This window comes from Macaca fascicularis, chromosome 4, assembly GCF_037993035.2.
Source record: "Macaca fascicularis isolate 582-1 chromosome 4, T2T-MFA8v1.1".
Classification (NCBI taxonomy): Eukaryota; Metazoa; Chordata; class Mammalia; order Primates; family Cercopithecidae; genus Macaca; species Macaca fascicularis.
In genome coordinates, this window is record NC_088378.1 from 95,527,533 (window position 1) to 95,541,649 (window position 14,117).

General features: G+C 41.8%; 1 protein-coding gene across 1 annotated transcript in view; it reads right to left on the reverse strand.

Annotated features, from left to right (window-relative positions):
• SH3BGRL2 (SH3 domain binding glutamate rich protein like 2) overlaps positions 1-9,785 on the reverse strand; it is a 71,763-nt gene extending 61,978 nt beyond the window's left edge. The window contains exon 1 of the mRNA XM_005552498.5: positions 9,554-9,785. Within this exon, the coding sequence (XP_005552555.1) occupies positions 9,554-9,598 (45 nt within the window). The 5' untranslated portion in view covers positions 9,599-9,785. The remainder of the gene's footprint in view (positions 1-9,553) is intronic.
• Positions 9,786-14,117: the final 4,332 nt, after the last annotated feature.

Sequence of the window (14,117 nt, forward strand, 5' to 3'; positions counted from 1 at the left end):
GGCTAACACGGTGAAACCCCGTCTCTACTAAAAAATACAAAAAAACTAGCCGGGCGAGGTGGCGGGCGCCTGTAGTCCCAGCTACTCGGGAGGCTGAGGCAGGAGAACGGCGTAAACCCGGGAGGCGGAGCTTGCAGTGAGCTGAGATCCGGCCACTGCCCTCCAGCCTGGGTGACAGAGCAAGACTCCGTCTCAAAAAAAAAAAAAAAAAAAAAGAGAGAGAGAGACAGAAGTGAAACTGCACTGCCTTAAATTGGGTTGTGCAGTTTCTAGCTGGTACAGGTTTCCAATCTCCAGATCTCCAGTTCCTCCCCTCCTGCCCTACTCCTCCCAGCCACCCCAGTGCCCCCCAAAATCTAAGCCATGGCACATACTTATCACTGTCTAAAAAACACTAAACAGAAGGCTTGTTGATATGTTCTTAAGCTAAAACTAGAACGAGGACCCTCAAAAGACTGTATATAACCTGAGGTAGAACAGTCCCCACAAAAGTTAACAAGCATTTGCCATTTCACAGAAGAAAGAAAATGTTCACTAAATTTTTAAGGCTAACCTCTTTTTTTGCATCATGGATAAACAGTATAAAATAAAATTAATCACAGAAAAAAATGAATACAGGAGTGTGGTTTAAATCAGAACTTAAACGTCTAACTAACTCTCCAGCTAAAATAATACCCATTTAAAGCAATTCCTGCTGAAAAACTCCTGAAGCCTAAAAGGGTCTCCTGAGTTTGGAGCTTCGAGGGTGACTTTTTTAAAAAACTGACATTTAGCAGGTGAAATAATAATTTCTAGACCCCATTCTTAAATATGCATTTCAAACTAAAGTATTTTTGTTGTTGGTGGTGATGGTTTGGGGGTTTTATTTGTTTGAGACAGGGTCTCATTTTCTCACCCAGGCTGGAGTGCAGTAGCACAATCTCGGCTCACTGCAGGTTTGACCTCCCGAGGTTCAAGCACTCCTCCTGCCTGAGCCCCCCAAGTAACTGGGACTACAGGTGCATGCCACCATGCCCCGCTAATTTTTTATATTTTTTGTAGAGATGGGTTTTGCCATGATGCCCAGGCTGGTCTCGAGTTCCTGAGTTCAAGAGATCTGCCTGCCTCAGTCTCCCAAAGTGCAAAGATTATAGGCATGAGCAAAGTGCAAAGATTATAGGCATCTGACACAAAATATTTTAAACTTTCATATATAATGATCAGTAAGTCACGCTAATTTCTACTTTAGAAAGTGAAACATTCACTATGAATCTAGACTTTTTTCTATTCTGTCACCCATTTCTAATTTGATAGAAAAAAACAATTCATTTAAGAACTTTTTATAAATCAAAGATGAAAAATAACTAAGGAAGAAATATTGTTTAGTTAACATCTCACACTGCTTCCTGTTGCCTGCTGAGTTTTTCACCATCAATAGCTCTTTTCCTTTTCAATTTTTGATTTTTAAAAGTCAAAAAACAGAAAAAAAACAACACTCACACCATCTTACATGAGACTTCCTGCAATGTGCAAACCACCTTGTTTTTCATATTATAAATATATGTCAAAATTTAGTTTCCTCAACAATCAACAGAGTGAAAAGACAACCTACAGAATGGGAGAAAAGGTGAAAACTATGCGTCAACAGGAGACTAATATTGAGAATATACAAGGAACCCAAACAACAGAAAAAAAAAAAAATCCAATTAAAATTGGATAAGTGATCTAAATAGATAGCTCTCAAAAGAAGACACACAAATGGCCAACAAATACATTTTAAAAATTCTTAACATCAGTAATCATCAGGTAAATGCAAATCAAAACCATAATGAGATTGCATCTCACCCCAGTTAGAAAGACTACTATCAAAAAGACAAAAAGTAACAAATGCTGATGAGGATGCAGAGAAAGGGGAACTCATATACTGCTGGTGGGAAGCAGTATATGAGTACAGCCATTCTAGTGAACAGTATGGAAGTTTCTCAAAAAACTACAAATGGAACTACAATTTGATTCTGCAATCCCACTACTGGGAATTTATCCAAAAGAAAGGAAATCAGTGTATTAAAAAGGTATCTGCAGTCCCATGTTTGCTGCAGCACTATTCACAATAGCCAAGACATGGAATCAATCTAAGTATTGAACGTACGAACGGATAATATGGTATATATACACAGTGGAATATTATTCAACCATAAAAAGAATAAAATCCTGTACTTATAGCAACATGAATGCACCCGAGGACATTACATTAAGGGAAATAAGCCAGAGACAGAAAAATAAATACATGTTCTCAACTAGATAGGAGGAGTAAGTTCTAGCATTCTATAGAATTGTAAGATATTTCCAGATAGCTAGGAGAGATTTTGAATGTTCCCAACACAAAGAAATAATATTTCAGGGGACTGATAAGTCAATTACCCTGATTTGACCACTATACATTATACATACAAAAATATCACTAGATATCCCATAAATGTGTATAATTATGTATCAATTAAAAAAACTTCTAATTCTTCTATTTTCTTTTTTTTTTTTTTTTTTTTTTTTTGAGACGGAGTCTCGCTCTGTCACCCAGGCTGGAGTGCAGTGGCCGGATCTCAGCTCACTGCAAGCTCCGCCTCCCGGGTTCACGCCATTCTCCTGCCTCAGCCTCCCGAGTAGCTGGGACTACAGGTGCCTGCCACCTCGCCCGGCTAAGTTTTTGTATTTTTAGTAGAGACGGGGTTTCACTGTGTTACCCAGGATGGTCTCGATCTCCTGACCTCGTGATCCGCCCGTCTCGGCCTCCCAAAGTGCTGGGATTACAGGCTTGAGCCACCGCGCCCGGCCAATTCTTCTATTTTCTTAATAAAAATAGTTTGTATGCTACTTATAACGGGCAAAAGAACATCTGCAGAATTTGAAGTTGCATTCCAGAATCTAAAGCTTATCTTAAAGTTTCCTTCTAATAGTATATAATTTTGACACATTATCATATATGTTTTTCTTTGAATAACTGGGTCAATGAGAATTTCAGGGAAATAAAATACTATCAATTTCTCTGCACTCAAAGACATAGTTCTTGATCAACTCGATTTGTTTTCTTCTGTAATTGTAAGTGAAATACATTTTGATTTTCGATTTTCTTTTCTTTTCTTTTTGTTTTTTTAGATGGGAGTTTCACTCTTGTCACTCAGGCTGGAGTGCAATGGCACAATCTCAGCTCACTGCAATCTCCACCTCCTGGGTTCAAGTAATTCTCCTGCTTCAGCCTCCCAAGAAGTTGGAATTATAGGCACCCGCCATCACACCAGGCTAATTTTTGTATTTTTAGTAGAGACGGGTTTTCACGCTGTTGGCCAGGCTGACTCGAACTCCTGACCTCGCAATCCACCTGCCTCAGCCTCCCAAAGTGCTGGGATTACAGGCATGAGCCACTGTGCCCAGCCACATTTTGATTTTCAAATAAATTATTTTATCTTGCTAAAAAACAATTAGTTTCTTCAAGTAGATTGAAATGCTTAAAATATTAATATACAAATGGGTAAACAGCTCCTAATTTCATAAAGGAATCCATACCCTTTGTTATATTTTTAAGTTTAAATGTTACTGAAGAATGGATTAAAAGCACATCAAATCTGGGAAATACTAAAATGTACTAGAAAAACTGAGGTTAGATCTTCACTTGGGATATTAAAAAATCCCATTTTCTAGCAAAAGACCTCACACATAGACTATAGTTCCATATACTTCAATATCCCGCTGCTGCCTTTAAGTATCAAGAAATGTGGCCCAGTCTTTCCAACCAAATGAGAAAAACTCCATATATTGGTCTTTTTATTTCAATCCTCATGTTGCACGCTATTATGGGTTGAGTTGTGTCTTCCCCAGAATATACTGAGGTCCTAACCCCCAGTACCTATGAATGTGACCTTATTTGGAAATAGGATGCTTGCAGATTATCAAGGTAAGATGACATCATTAGGGTAGGCTCTACTCAGTATGGCTGTGTCCTTATAAAAACACAACATTTGGGCACAAAGATACATGCACAGAGGAAGAATGCCATACGAATGTGAAGGCAGAGATGAGGGTGATACATCTACAAACAAAGGGATGCCAAAGATCGCCAGCAAACCATCAGAAACTACGAGAAAGACACAGAAAGGACTCTCCCTCACACCCCTCAGAAGGAAGCAACCCCACCAACTCTCTGATCTCAGGCTTCTAGCTTCCAGAATGTTGAGACAAATTTCTGTTATTTAAGCACCCCAGTTTTTGGTATTGTGTTAATGACAGCCCTAGAGAACTAATATACAAACTTGCTCACCCTGACCTTCCATCACCACCACATCCACTCCTTGGGACCCCAACTTACTCCTGCTTCTTCTGATCACTTGTATGCTCCCAACTCTTCCCTAACCTCACTCCACACCCTCCTCTGCCTATGTCCTCCAGCCCTGTTTCTGTTCACTGGGTACCACTTGCATTTTGGATAGGGCAGTTCTCTGTATGGGGCTGTCCCACACACTGTAGGATGTCAAGTACCCCTGAGACTCTCATTCCCCCAGGATGCTACAGAGCCCACAAGGAGAACATCTACTCTAGCAGCTCTAAAGCCTCCTGCCCACCAGGGTTTGATTAAAGGTTTCCCCACCTACTGAGTAGGATCTCAGTCTGGTCAGCTTGCTTCAGTCTCTTCCTCTGGAAAATGGAAATAAATATTAATAATTACCCTGCCGTGTGTCAGTGAGGATCCAATGAACTAAAGATCCTAAAGTGGCCAGTTATACTCTCATTTGCGTTATTAGAGTAACTCAGGAATTAATACCCACTCTATTCTACATGATCACATCCTGACTAACTGCCTTAGAACTCTTTTCTGAGGTGTCCTTACACAGGGAGGCCTCACTGAATACATTCATGGGGATGTAACACCTTACCTGGTAATTGTGTGTATAAAAAAGTTATAAATCACCCAAAGCAGTAGGTATGCACTTTTTCAAGTTGCAAACAGCAAGACAACTCTGAGCATAGTTTCCATGTGTTCCCCTTCCACACCCACCCTCACTTGAGGTTCTATCTGTGATTTCCTACTTTGCTTCCAATACCTTTGTATCTTTTGCTCCCAGTGATGGTGGCTCTCCAACATCCAGGGATATACTGATGTCTAGCTCATTTCACCCCGCCCCATGGAAACATCTCCCAAGCCAGCATCAGTCCTTCACTCTTCCTTCATTAAACAGTTTGCATCCCAAGTCTCTGAACCGGGGAGAGAGAGAGAACTGATTTATGCCATGAGGGCAGAATCTATGTCTATTCTGACCATCGCATATGCCTAGTACCTAACATCACCTAATACAGAGCCTGGGTAAGTAAGTTTTCAGTGATTGTCTGATGAATACATGAATCATTCAATGCATGAATGAATGCATTCAGGCATCAAGAATCTGGCTTCCTATGAAATCTCAGCTCTGCACTGACTGGACATAAATGGCTTCCGGGAAAGCCACTTAATCTCTTTTTTTTTTTTTTTTGAGACGGTGTCTTGCTCTGTTGCCCAGGCTGGAGTGCAGTGGCCGGATCTCAGCTCACTGCAAGCTCTGCCTCCCGGGTTCAGGCCATTCTCCTGCCTCAGCCTCCCGAGTAGCTGGGACTACAGGCGCCCGCCGCCTCACCCGGCTAGTTTTTTGTATTTTTTAGTAGAGACGGGGTTTCACCGTTTTAGCCAGGATGGTCTCGATCTCCTGACCTTGTGATCCGCCCATCTCGGCCTCCCAAAGTGCTGGGATTACAGGCTTGAGCCACCGCGCCCGGCCTGAAAGCCACTTAATCTCTATGCCTAAATTTCCTTTTCTAAAAAATGAGGTGGTTGGGCTTCACTAAAAATATCTTTAGGTTTCCCTCCAACTCTAACAGAGCCCAGGAACTTTAATGAGGAGTAAAAGATTTTATTTACTTTTTGAGAAATGTTAGTCAAGGCAAGTAGGAAGGTAAAGATTCTTCCAAAATCACACAACCAGGGCTCCCCCACTGCCAAGCAGCTCCATGTTCCCTGAGAAACAAAAGGCTCCAGGCAGCAGACAAGCTGCAGAAACTAAAGACATCTCTGAGATGCTAAGCACTACAGAGTTTGTCATCGTCGGTTTCTTTCAGCCTTCTTTCAGGAGTCTACCCTGTCCCACCCAAAGCTCCCCCTTTCCAGCTTGAGCAGGATGGGCTCAAGAACTCTCTCCCAGGCTCCAAATCTAACTCAATTCCTCTCCCTGCCATCTGCCTAAGGCTCCCACATGCATATTTTATGATTTCTGGCACATTTCCTCTTTATCTGACATCCTGCAATGCATCTCTCTGCCTCCTATATTATTTCTAGCTCTGGTAAGAATGTTCCTGCAAGAAGCATGTGTCCTTAGGTTGTACTTTACTACCTTTCCTAACTCATCTCCCATCTGTGAATTCCTTGGAGACACAGACCACACCTTCTATTCTCTGGCTTCCCACAAGACCAAGGACAGAGCTGGGCAAGCAGCAGACTCTTAGAAAATACTTGTTGAATGAGTAAATGAAATAATTGACCGATTTCGATGTTTTTAAAGTAAAAAGTCATATTCACATATTTCCTGGACAAAGTTACTAAGACTTCCTCTTTCAGTAATACATCAAGAATAAATTAAATTTTAAAATGACATTTCTATGAATATACTATTTTCTTAGAACTGAGAACAAAAAATTTCCCTACAATATAATGTGAATGAATAGCAACATGGTCAGTTGAGTAAGAAATCTGATTTTCAGGTATCTATAGCATAATAATGTGGCATTGCTTTTGTTTCCTAGTAAAAGCTGACTTCTCCTAGAGCCAGGTAAGACAAAAGAGGAATCATCCCTTGGTGTTAGTTATTCCAACTGCTAAAGTGGAGAGCTTAGGGGAATCAGAAGAAAATAGGATGATTTTCTCTAAATAGATGGTTTAAATCTATTGATGATTGAAGCAGAGCATCTTTTTAGAAATCCTGGGACTTACTTGGCTAAGTCGAATTCTGGTCACATCCCTTCCTTGTGGTTTAATAAACTTCAGCTAAAACCAAACTGACTAAAGAATCAAATTATTTGTTCTCCTATGCACTTGCTGGCCACAGCTAGGCACCAAATGAAACACTAACAGCAGTCAACCCAACACTGCTGGAGGGAACACATCATGGCTATGCCACTAAAGCTTAATACAGCTTAATGCTACTGGCCCCATTAGCCTCGCCAGCCCAAGAATTGACCTAAATATCCTCATTAGTTCTTAGAAATTATTATTCTTACATATTAACATAACCTTAACATCACTAAAAGTATAGATATTACAGATAAACTGTGTACTGATATAGGAAATAAAAGTCCAATTGGGGAGCCTCAATGAATAACTGTGTATTGATACAAGATATCATTGAGGAGACTCAATGAACAAGTATTTTCTAAAACCTGAAAAGACTGCGTCGTCAAACAGCAGAACATTAAAATAGATAATTAGTGTTTATGGTCTGTAAGCATGTGGTAACTGCGTATGTCTTCTAGCTCAAACGAAACCATGTCAGAACACATGCTATCAGGCAGGGCATTGAGGGGATCTGAGCCTTCACAGTAAAATGCCCAAGGAAAGAAATTCACCTTGAGACTAATAGGCAGGTATATTGTTCAAGCAAAAGAAGCTGTTATAATGATTCATCCACATTTACTCACCTGGTGAAGTCAAAAGACTTTAAAGCTAGCGTGCAATTCTGAGTTATTCATGAAAATCCTTCATTTTACAGAAGAGAAACTCAGGCAGAGATGAGGCACCTTATCCAAGCTTATACTGCACTAGTCAGGGCCCACACTAAAACTTTAGTCTCTTAATTTTAGCTCCATGTGCAAAACACAAAACATTAAATTTAAAAGTTAAAAAGGCACACAGCAGGCAGGCAATAAATATTTGCTAATGGAACTGAAGAAACAAAGATGTGGAGTACCAAAACTATCTCAATATACTACCTACTAATAGAATAAGCCAAGTCATTACCTTGACTTTGTCTGACTTGCTCAAAGTAGCCTAGGCTTTATCTCTTGTGGAAGGGATAAAAACCATTTCTTCCATAGTCAATACAATGCTATTGGGACAATTATAGAAGCATGCAAGTCGGTGGTGAAACCAAGAGCTTTGTAGCATTCTTAGTAAGGAGTGCATTTGAACAAATCTACCCTTGAAACGGTGCCAGTTTGTAAACACATGAAGTGTGGCTTCAGTAGGGAAACCTACAAAAGGCAGGGATGACTAACCAACCCAAATAGCTAGAAACACCAGAAACTGTCAGAAGTCTGATGACTCCAACATGCCTGCACATAAGGATAAGTTGCATTTTCCCATCTATTGTTTCTAGTGCAAATGGGGGTGGAGGGACTTTGTATGATCGTGTTGGTTTCTTTTTAAATAAAAAACTTCAGTTAGTTTACAAGGATTTTTAAACAATATTTTATTCCATCCTCCACTCCACCCGCTTAAGAAACAAATTTTGGAACAATCTGACTAAGCTACTGGGCAGACAATTGGCCAGACCAAATTTAAGCAATCTACAATGCACTTTTTGATGTTACTTGATTATATATGTCACCAAGGAGGTTCTTAAATCTATAGTTGAACTCTTGGTTAAGGAAAACAAGTCTCAATAATCATGTAAAACACATGTGCTATGTCCCTCAGTGGGCTGTCAAATATACTAACTACTGAATTTTTCCTTAAAGTCTGACATCTCTAGCTATTTAATTTTCCTCCCTTTAAAAAAAAAAAAAAAAAAAAAAAAAAAAAAAAAAATTCTTTCTAAAAAAATTCAAGAACATCCACCAAACAGAATAGTTAAAAATAATTAAATAAAAAAACCACAATTCATAGATCCCCAGGATAAAATTTCCAAAGCATTACAGGTGGAAAGAAAATGCGTGCATACACACACATTTACATAAAGATGCAAAAATATTTATGGCACCCTAAGAAAAACATGACAGTGAAAGCAAACAATCCTAGCACAACAGGACAAACCTGGTGTACCATTCTCTTGGGGCAGGTATAAAACTAAACAAATGCATTTGCTGGCGGAGGAAGGGAGGGCAGAGAGCAATCCCCACTTAAACTTGTTTCATTCAGGAGCCAGGTTAACAAACCAAAGCAGCCAAAAAGGCTCCCGTGCAAAACATAACCAGTTGAAGGTCCCAAATCGGGAAGAACTAAACTAGAGGAAGGGGGGACCCCCGAAGCTCTTGAACAACCCGTTCCCCAAATTTCCACGCCACACAACAGGAGCTGGGGGCTTCCCTCGGACTCCATTTTCAGGCCGCGTTGTCTGCCTTTCAGGCCACGCAGGGTGGGCATTTGGGTGAGGCCGGGGTCCCCCACCCACCTTTCCTCCCCGCCCTCTTCATTGTTGCCGGAGCGTGATGGATCACCTGCCGGGCGCGGGCTCCCGCGGGCGGACGCGCAGAGCGCAAGGACGCGCAGTGACTAGCGCCGCGCGCCTCCCGCAGGACCCGCGCCCCGCGACCCCAACCTGCTGCCCGCCCCCACCGTGCTCACCGCCACGAAGCCCGAAGAAGAGGCGATGAACACGCGGATGACCATCCTCTCGGTGCGCCCGGGATAGACCCCTTGCCCCCGGGCTCCGGGCTGGCGTGGACGCAGAGCTGAACTCTGCTACGAGCCGCCGGTCGCCTCCGGTTAAAGAACTGCCGTCGGGGAAGATCGCTGGGATCTGGCTCCCTCCCACCGGGTCCGCAGATAAAAGCCCAGCGCCGCCCGGCCGCAGGCTGAAGGGGAAGGAGAGGGAGGAGGAGGGAGCCGGCTGCGGGGCGTGATGGGAGTTGTAGTTTCCGTCTCTCCCTGGAGTGGCTGGTGGACTGAGCTCCCCTCCTGACTGCGCTTCGATCCCGAACACGCGCAGGTGGCTGGAGGGGAGCTGCAACCTGGGGAGAAGCTGTGAGTTGGGTTGGCAAGGATCCTAGCTTGACGAGGAAAAAGCAAACTAGGCAAAAGGGCTTGGTTCAAAGTCCAAGCTTGGGTTCTGTATTGTGGTTTACTGGTTTGGAGCATCCACACCCAGAAATGCCAACAGACACGATCGTGCTGCGGGCACACATCGTCTGAGGGCCGCTGGAGTACCAGGCTAACCCCAGCTACCTGAAGCAGGCGGGATCAGCGAGCCGGGTGCTCGGGAGGTGTGGACGGTAGGGCTCGCTTGTTTGTCCAGTAGCACTGGAGATTGCAGAAAGGTGATTATTTGGGGTAAATGAGAGGTGTTCTCTTGTCTGTACACACTGAAAATTAGAAACCCACATGGGAGCACAACCAATATTTTATTTTTCTTAGCAAAACTGTAATTGTAGTAGAAAAAAAAATACCAAACGAAATTGGAATCCTTCTATCAACATTGGAAATCAGGACCTCACCCGCCCCACCCCTACCCTACACAATGGCTTCGCCTCTGTGCACCTAATATTTACAGTTCAGCCAAATCTGTGCCTTTTTCAGAACTGCTGCACATTCCAGCGCAGTTTCCCAGGAGGATGCTGTTAAATAAAAAGCTTTTAGATAGTTGCTAATAGTTTAGGAATAGTTTTTTATCAAGTGCTTTCTGTTTGACAAAAGCTAAAGCCTCTCTCACAGTTTTGTTGAAAGGAACCAGTTTTCCCTGCTGTACTGTATTTACTTCTTTCCTTTCAACACGGGAGTTTAGCAGAGGTCTGGGAACAATGTTAATTAAGAAAAAGTAAGAAATTAGATGATGAGGTCTGTGGCTCTTTGATAAATTTCTTGCACAAAGAGCAATCATTATGAAGTACTTTTTAGAGCAGTTATGAATATTTCAAGTTTGTAACCTTTTCTGTTGCTTTTCTTAAAGCCATTTCTGTAGTAGGAATCTTTTTAAATTTCCTTCAATAATAGAAGAGACAATCCTAATGGGACTTTATTTCTTCTTCGTGTTTAAAATTTTAAATAGAAGCTTTGCTGTCTTTAGTATCTCTTGGCAAATGTACTTTGATTTTGCTACCATAAATGTGGAAATGCGTGTTTATAAAATAGAAAGTAATCTTCTTAAAAGTAGATACCATAATTCCTGTATAAATGCAAGTCTTTATAAAAGTCAACATTTTCTTCAGTTTGGAATTATTCAGCTATGAAGATATTGTTAAACTCAAATAATTGGAACTCAGAACCTACTCCGTGAAAGGTACAAGAATGGATAAAAGTTGAACAAGTCATTTCTCTGTCAGCAGAGCACCTATTGTCTGGGAAAGAAAAAGGCAGATACAGAAATAGGGACAGAACAAGACACACTGCACCAATACAGTGTTGTGTGGATGTAAAGGAAAAAGGTGGCCATTGTAGAAGGTACTTTAAAGATGAATGGAATTTCTGTCTGCAGATTGTGAGGATGCAGGGTGAGACTATTCAGGGTGTGTGAGGAGAACAGCAAGGAGTTGGTTTTACTTCAGAAAGGAATATGAGGGGACTAGTAGAGGACAATGTGAAAAAGTAGGTTTGAATGAATACCAACAAAGGACTTTCACTGGGTTATCTGCTCAGCTCCTTGGGATTTCTGCTCCTTTCCTCTGATCCTAGAAGTTGTAAGGGTCCCCAAAGCCCTGGACATACAGCAGGACCTAACCCTCTGACCACAGCTTATTGATCTGGGAGTGAGCACCTGAGCCAAGCAAGGCCAAGCAACATTTCTACCCTAAAGATTCAGAATTGGAACTGGGAAAACAAGAGAGCTTGAATTTGTGACATGGAAGCTCAGAGCTTCCAACATGAGAATCAGAGAAGCTGAAGAAGCTAGTCGGTAGAAAGAGAACAACAGAAAATTTGTAAAAAAGAGTTGGAGATAATAGCTCTAAGTTTTAGAAAGAGTCCTGACAATACTGTCATCTAAGGGTCCGCAAACTATGACCTGCGTATCAAATGCACATGGCTGCCTGTTTTGTAAATAAAGTTTTACTGAAACACGTTCCTCTTGGTATTGTCTATGGTAGACTGACAGAGGTCATATGGCCCACAAAGCCTAATACATTTACATCTGGCCTTTACAGAAAAAGTTTGCCAATCTCTGATCCTGTTCAACCTGTTCCTATATCCCTGCTCTTGAGGGCTGTGTAATATCTCTGTATCTGTAAGTTCCTCATCTTGCTTAAGCCACCTGAAATAGGTTTTGTTTCATGGAACGAAAAGTGCCCTGAGAAGTTCATAAGCAGTCTGTGTCCAAATGTATTCTGAGGAACAGAAGGATATTGTCGGAACTATACTTCAAGAAGAATCCTCTATTTTTTCCACCCTGAATGAAAAGGTTCACCTTTCGACCTTGTATGCAGGAGAAAATGTGTTAGCAATCCAGTAAAACAGCAAGGCCATTATGGAGGTGAGACCCAGAGTCAGTAAACAAAGTGGAAGAGTAACTGAGAGCAGAACGCAATCTAGGATGTAGGCTAGAGGTCCAAGATCAACACCAGGTTATCAGACCACAGAGAGTATCAGATGCCAATCTTACACATAAGGTCTACAGATAGAAGCGGTTAGTCAAAACTGAAAGATAAGACTAAGAAAATCGAGCAGGTCATTAGGCTTGAAGAAAGTGGCTCCTACGTTGCCTAGGACTTTATCGCCTTTCCAAGTCCTGATAGACCACATGGCTAGAATGTTTTAAAGTAGGGGTTCTTGACCATTTTTTTGTGTGGGAGTAAGAGGAGTGCCAAGGACCCTTTAGTAGTCTGATGAAATCTATCGGTGGTTTCTCAAAAAAAAAGTTTCTAAATATAGAAAATTTGAAAGTATAAGATTACAAAGGAACTGTATTGCAAAACAATTACCAAAATGTTAAAATTTTGACATGATAATGTGTATGATTCTTTATTAATGTATTAAATATTAAGATTGAGTGGTGGATCAAATGGCCGTCGTGATTTTGAAGTAGTAAAGGGAAAAGATAAAATTTTGAGATATTTGCAATAATTGGAAAATATGAAAATGCCTATGATTTCTATTGGTAGCAAAGTCACAGTGTTACTGCTCTTACAAAGGCTTATTAACTACATTCATAATTGAAGGAATTGGTAAATTTCAGTTAGAGTTTAGTGAAAAGATAAAGATGTGAATTTTTTTTCTCATTCAAGTCCATGAACCCCCTAAATTCTATCAAGTCCCTTTAGGCTGGGGGTGAGGGGAGATCCAAGAACCCCAAGTTAAGAAATCATGAGGCCGGGCGCGATGGCTCAAGCCTGTAATCCCAGCACTTTGGGAGGCCGAGACGGGCGGATCACGAGGTCAGGAGATTGAGACCAGCCTGGCTAACACGGTGAAACCCCATCTCTACTAAAAAATACAAAAAACTAGCCGGGCGAGCTGGCGGACGCCTGTAGTCCCAGCTACTCGGGAGGCCGAGGCAGGAGAATGGCGTAAACCCGGGAGGCGGAGCTTGCAGTGAGCTGAGATCAGGCCACTGCACTCTAGCCTGGGCGACAGAGCGAGACTCCGTCTCAAAAAAAAAAAAAAAAAAAAAGAAATCATGATGTCGGCCGGGCACGGTGGCTCAAGCCTGTAATCCCAGCACTTTGGGAGGCCGAGACGGGCGGATCACGAGGTCACAAGATCAAGACCATCCTAGCTAACATGGTGAAACCCCGTCTCTACTAAAAAAATACAAAAAACTAGCCGGGCGAGGTGGCGGGCGCCTGTAGTCCCAGCTACTCCGGAGGCTGAGGCAGGAGAATGGCGTGAACCCGGGAGGCGGAGCTTGCAGTGAGCTGAGATCTGGCCACTGCACTCCAGCCTGGGCGACAGAGCAAGACTCCGTCTCAAAAAAAAAAAAAAAAAAAAGAAATCATGATGTCTGACTATATCTAAATGTACAGAAGCCTATTATTTTGCCTAAGAAGAAAATATGGAAAGAGACAAGAAGGAGCCATGAAGAGTCCCTTGGAGATCTCCTACATTTAAGAATTGGAAGAAGAACAAGGAATTAAAAATAGTAGAGGAGCAACCAGAACAGTACAAAACTGAAAGAGTATACTGTCACAGAAACCAAGAGAAGAATTTTAAGTTTCAAAATGTAGAGACTATCTAAGAATGTTAGCCTGAAAGTCAAGAAAGA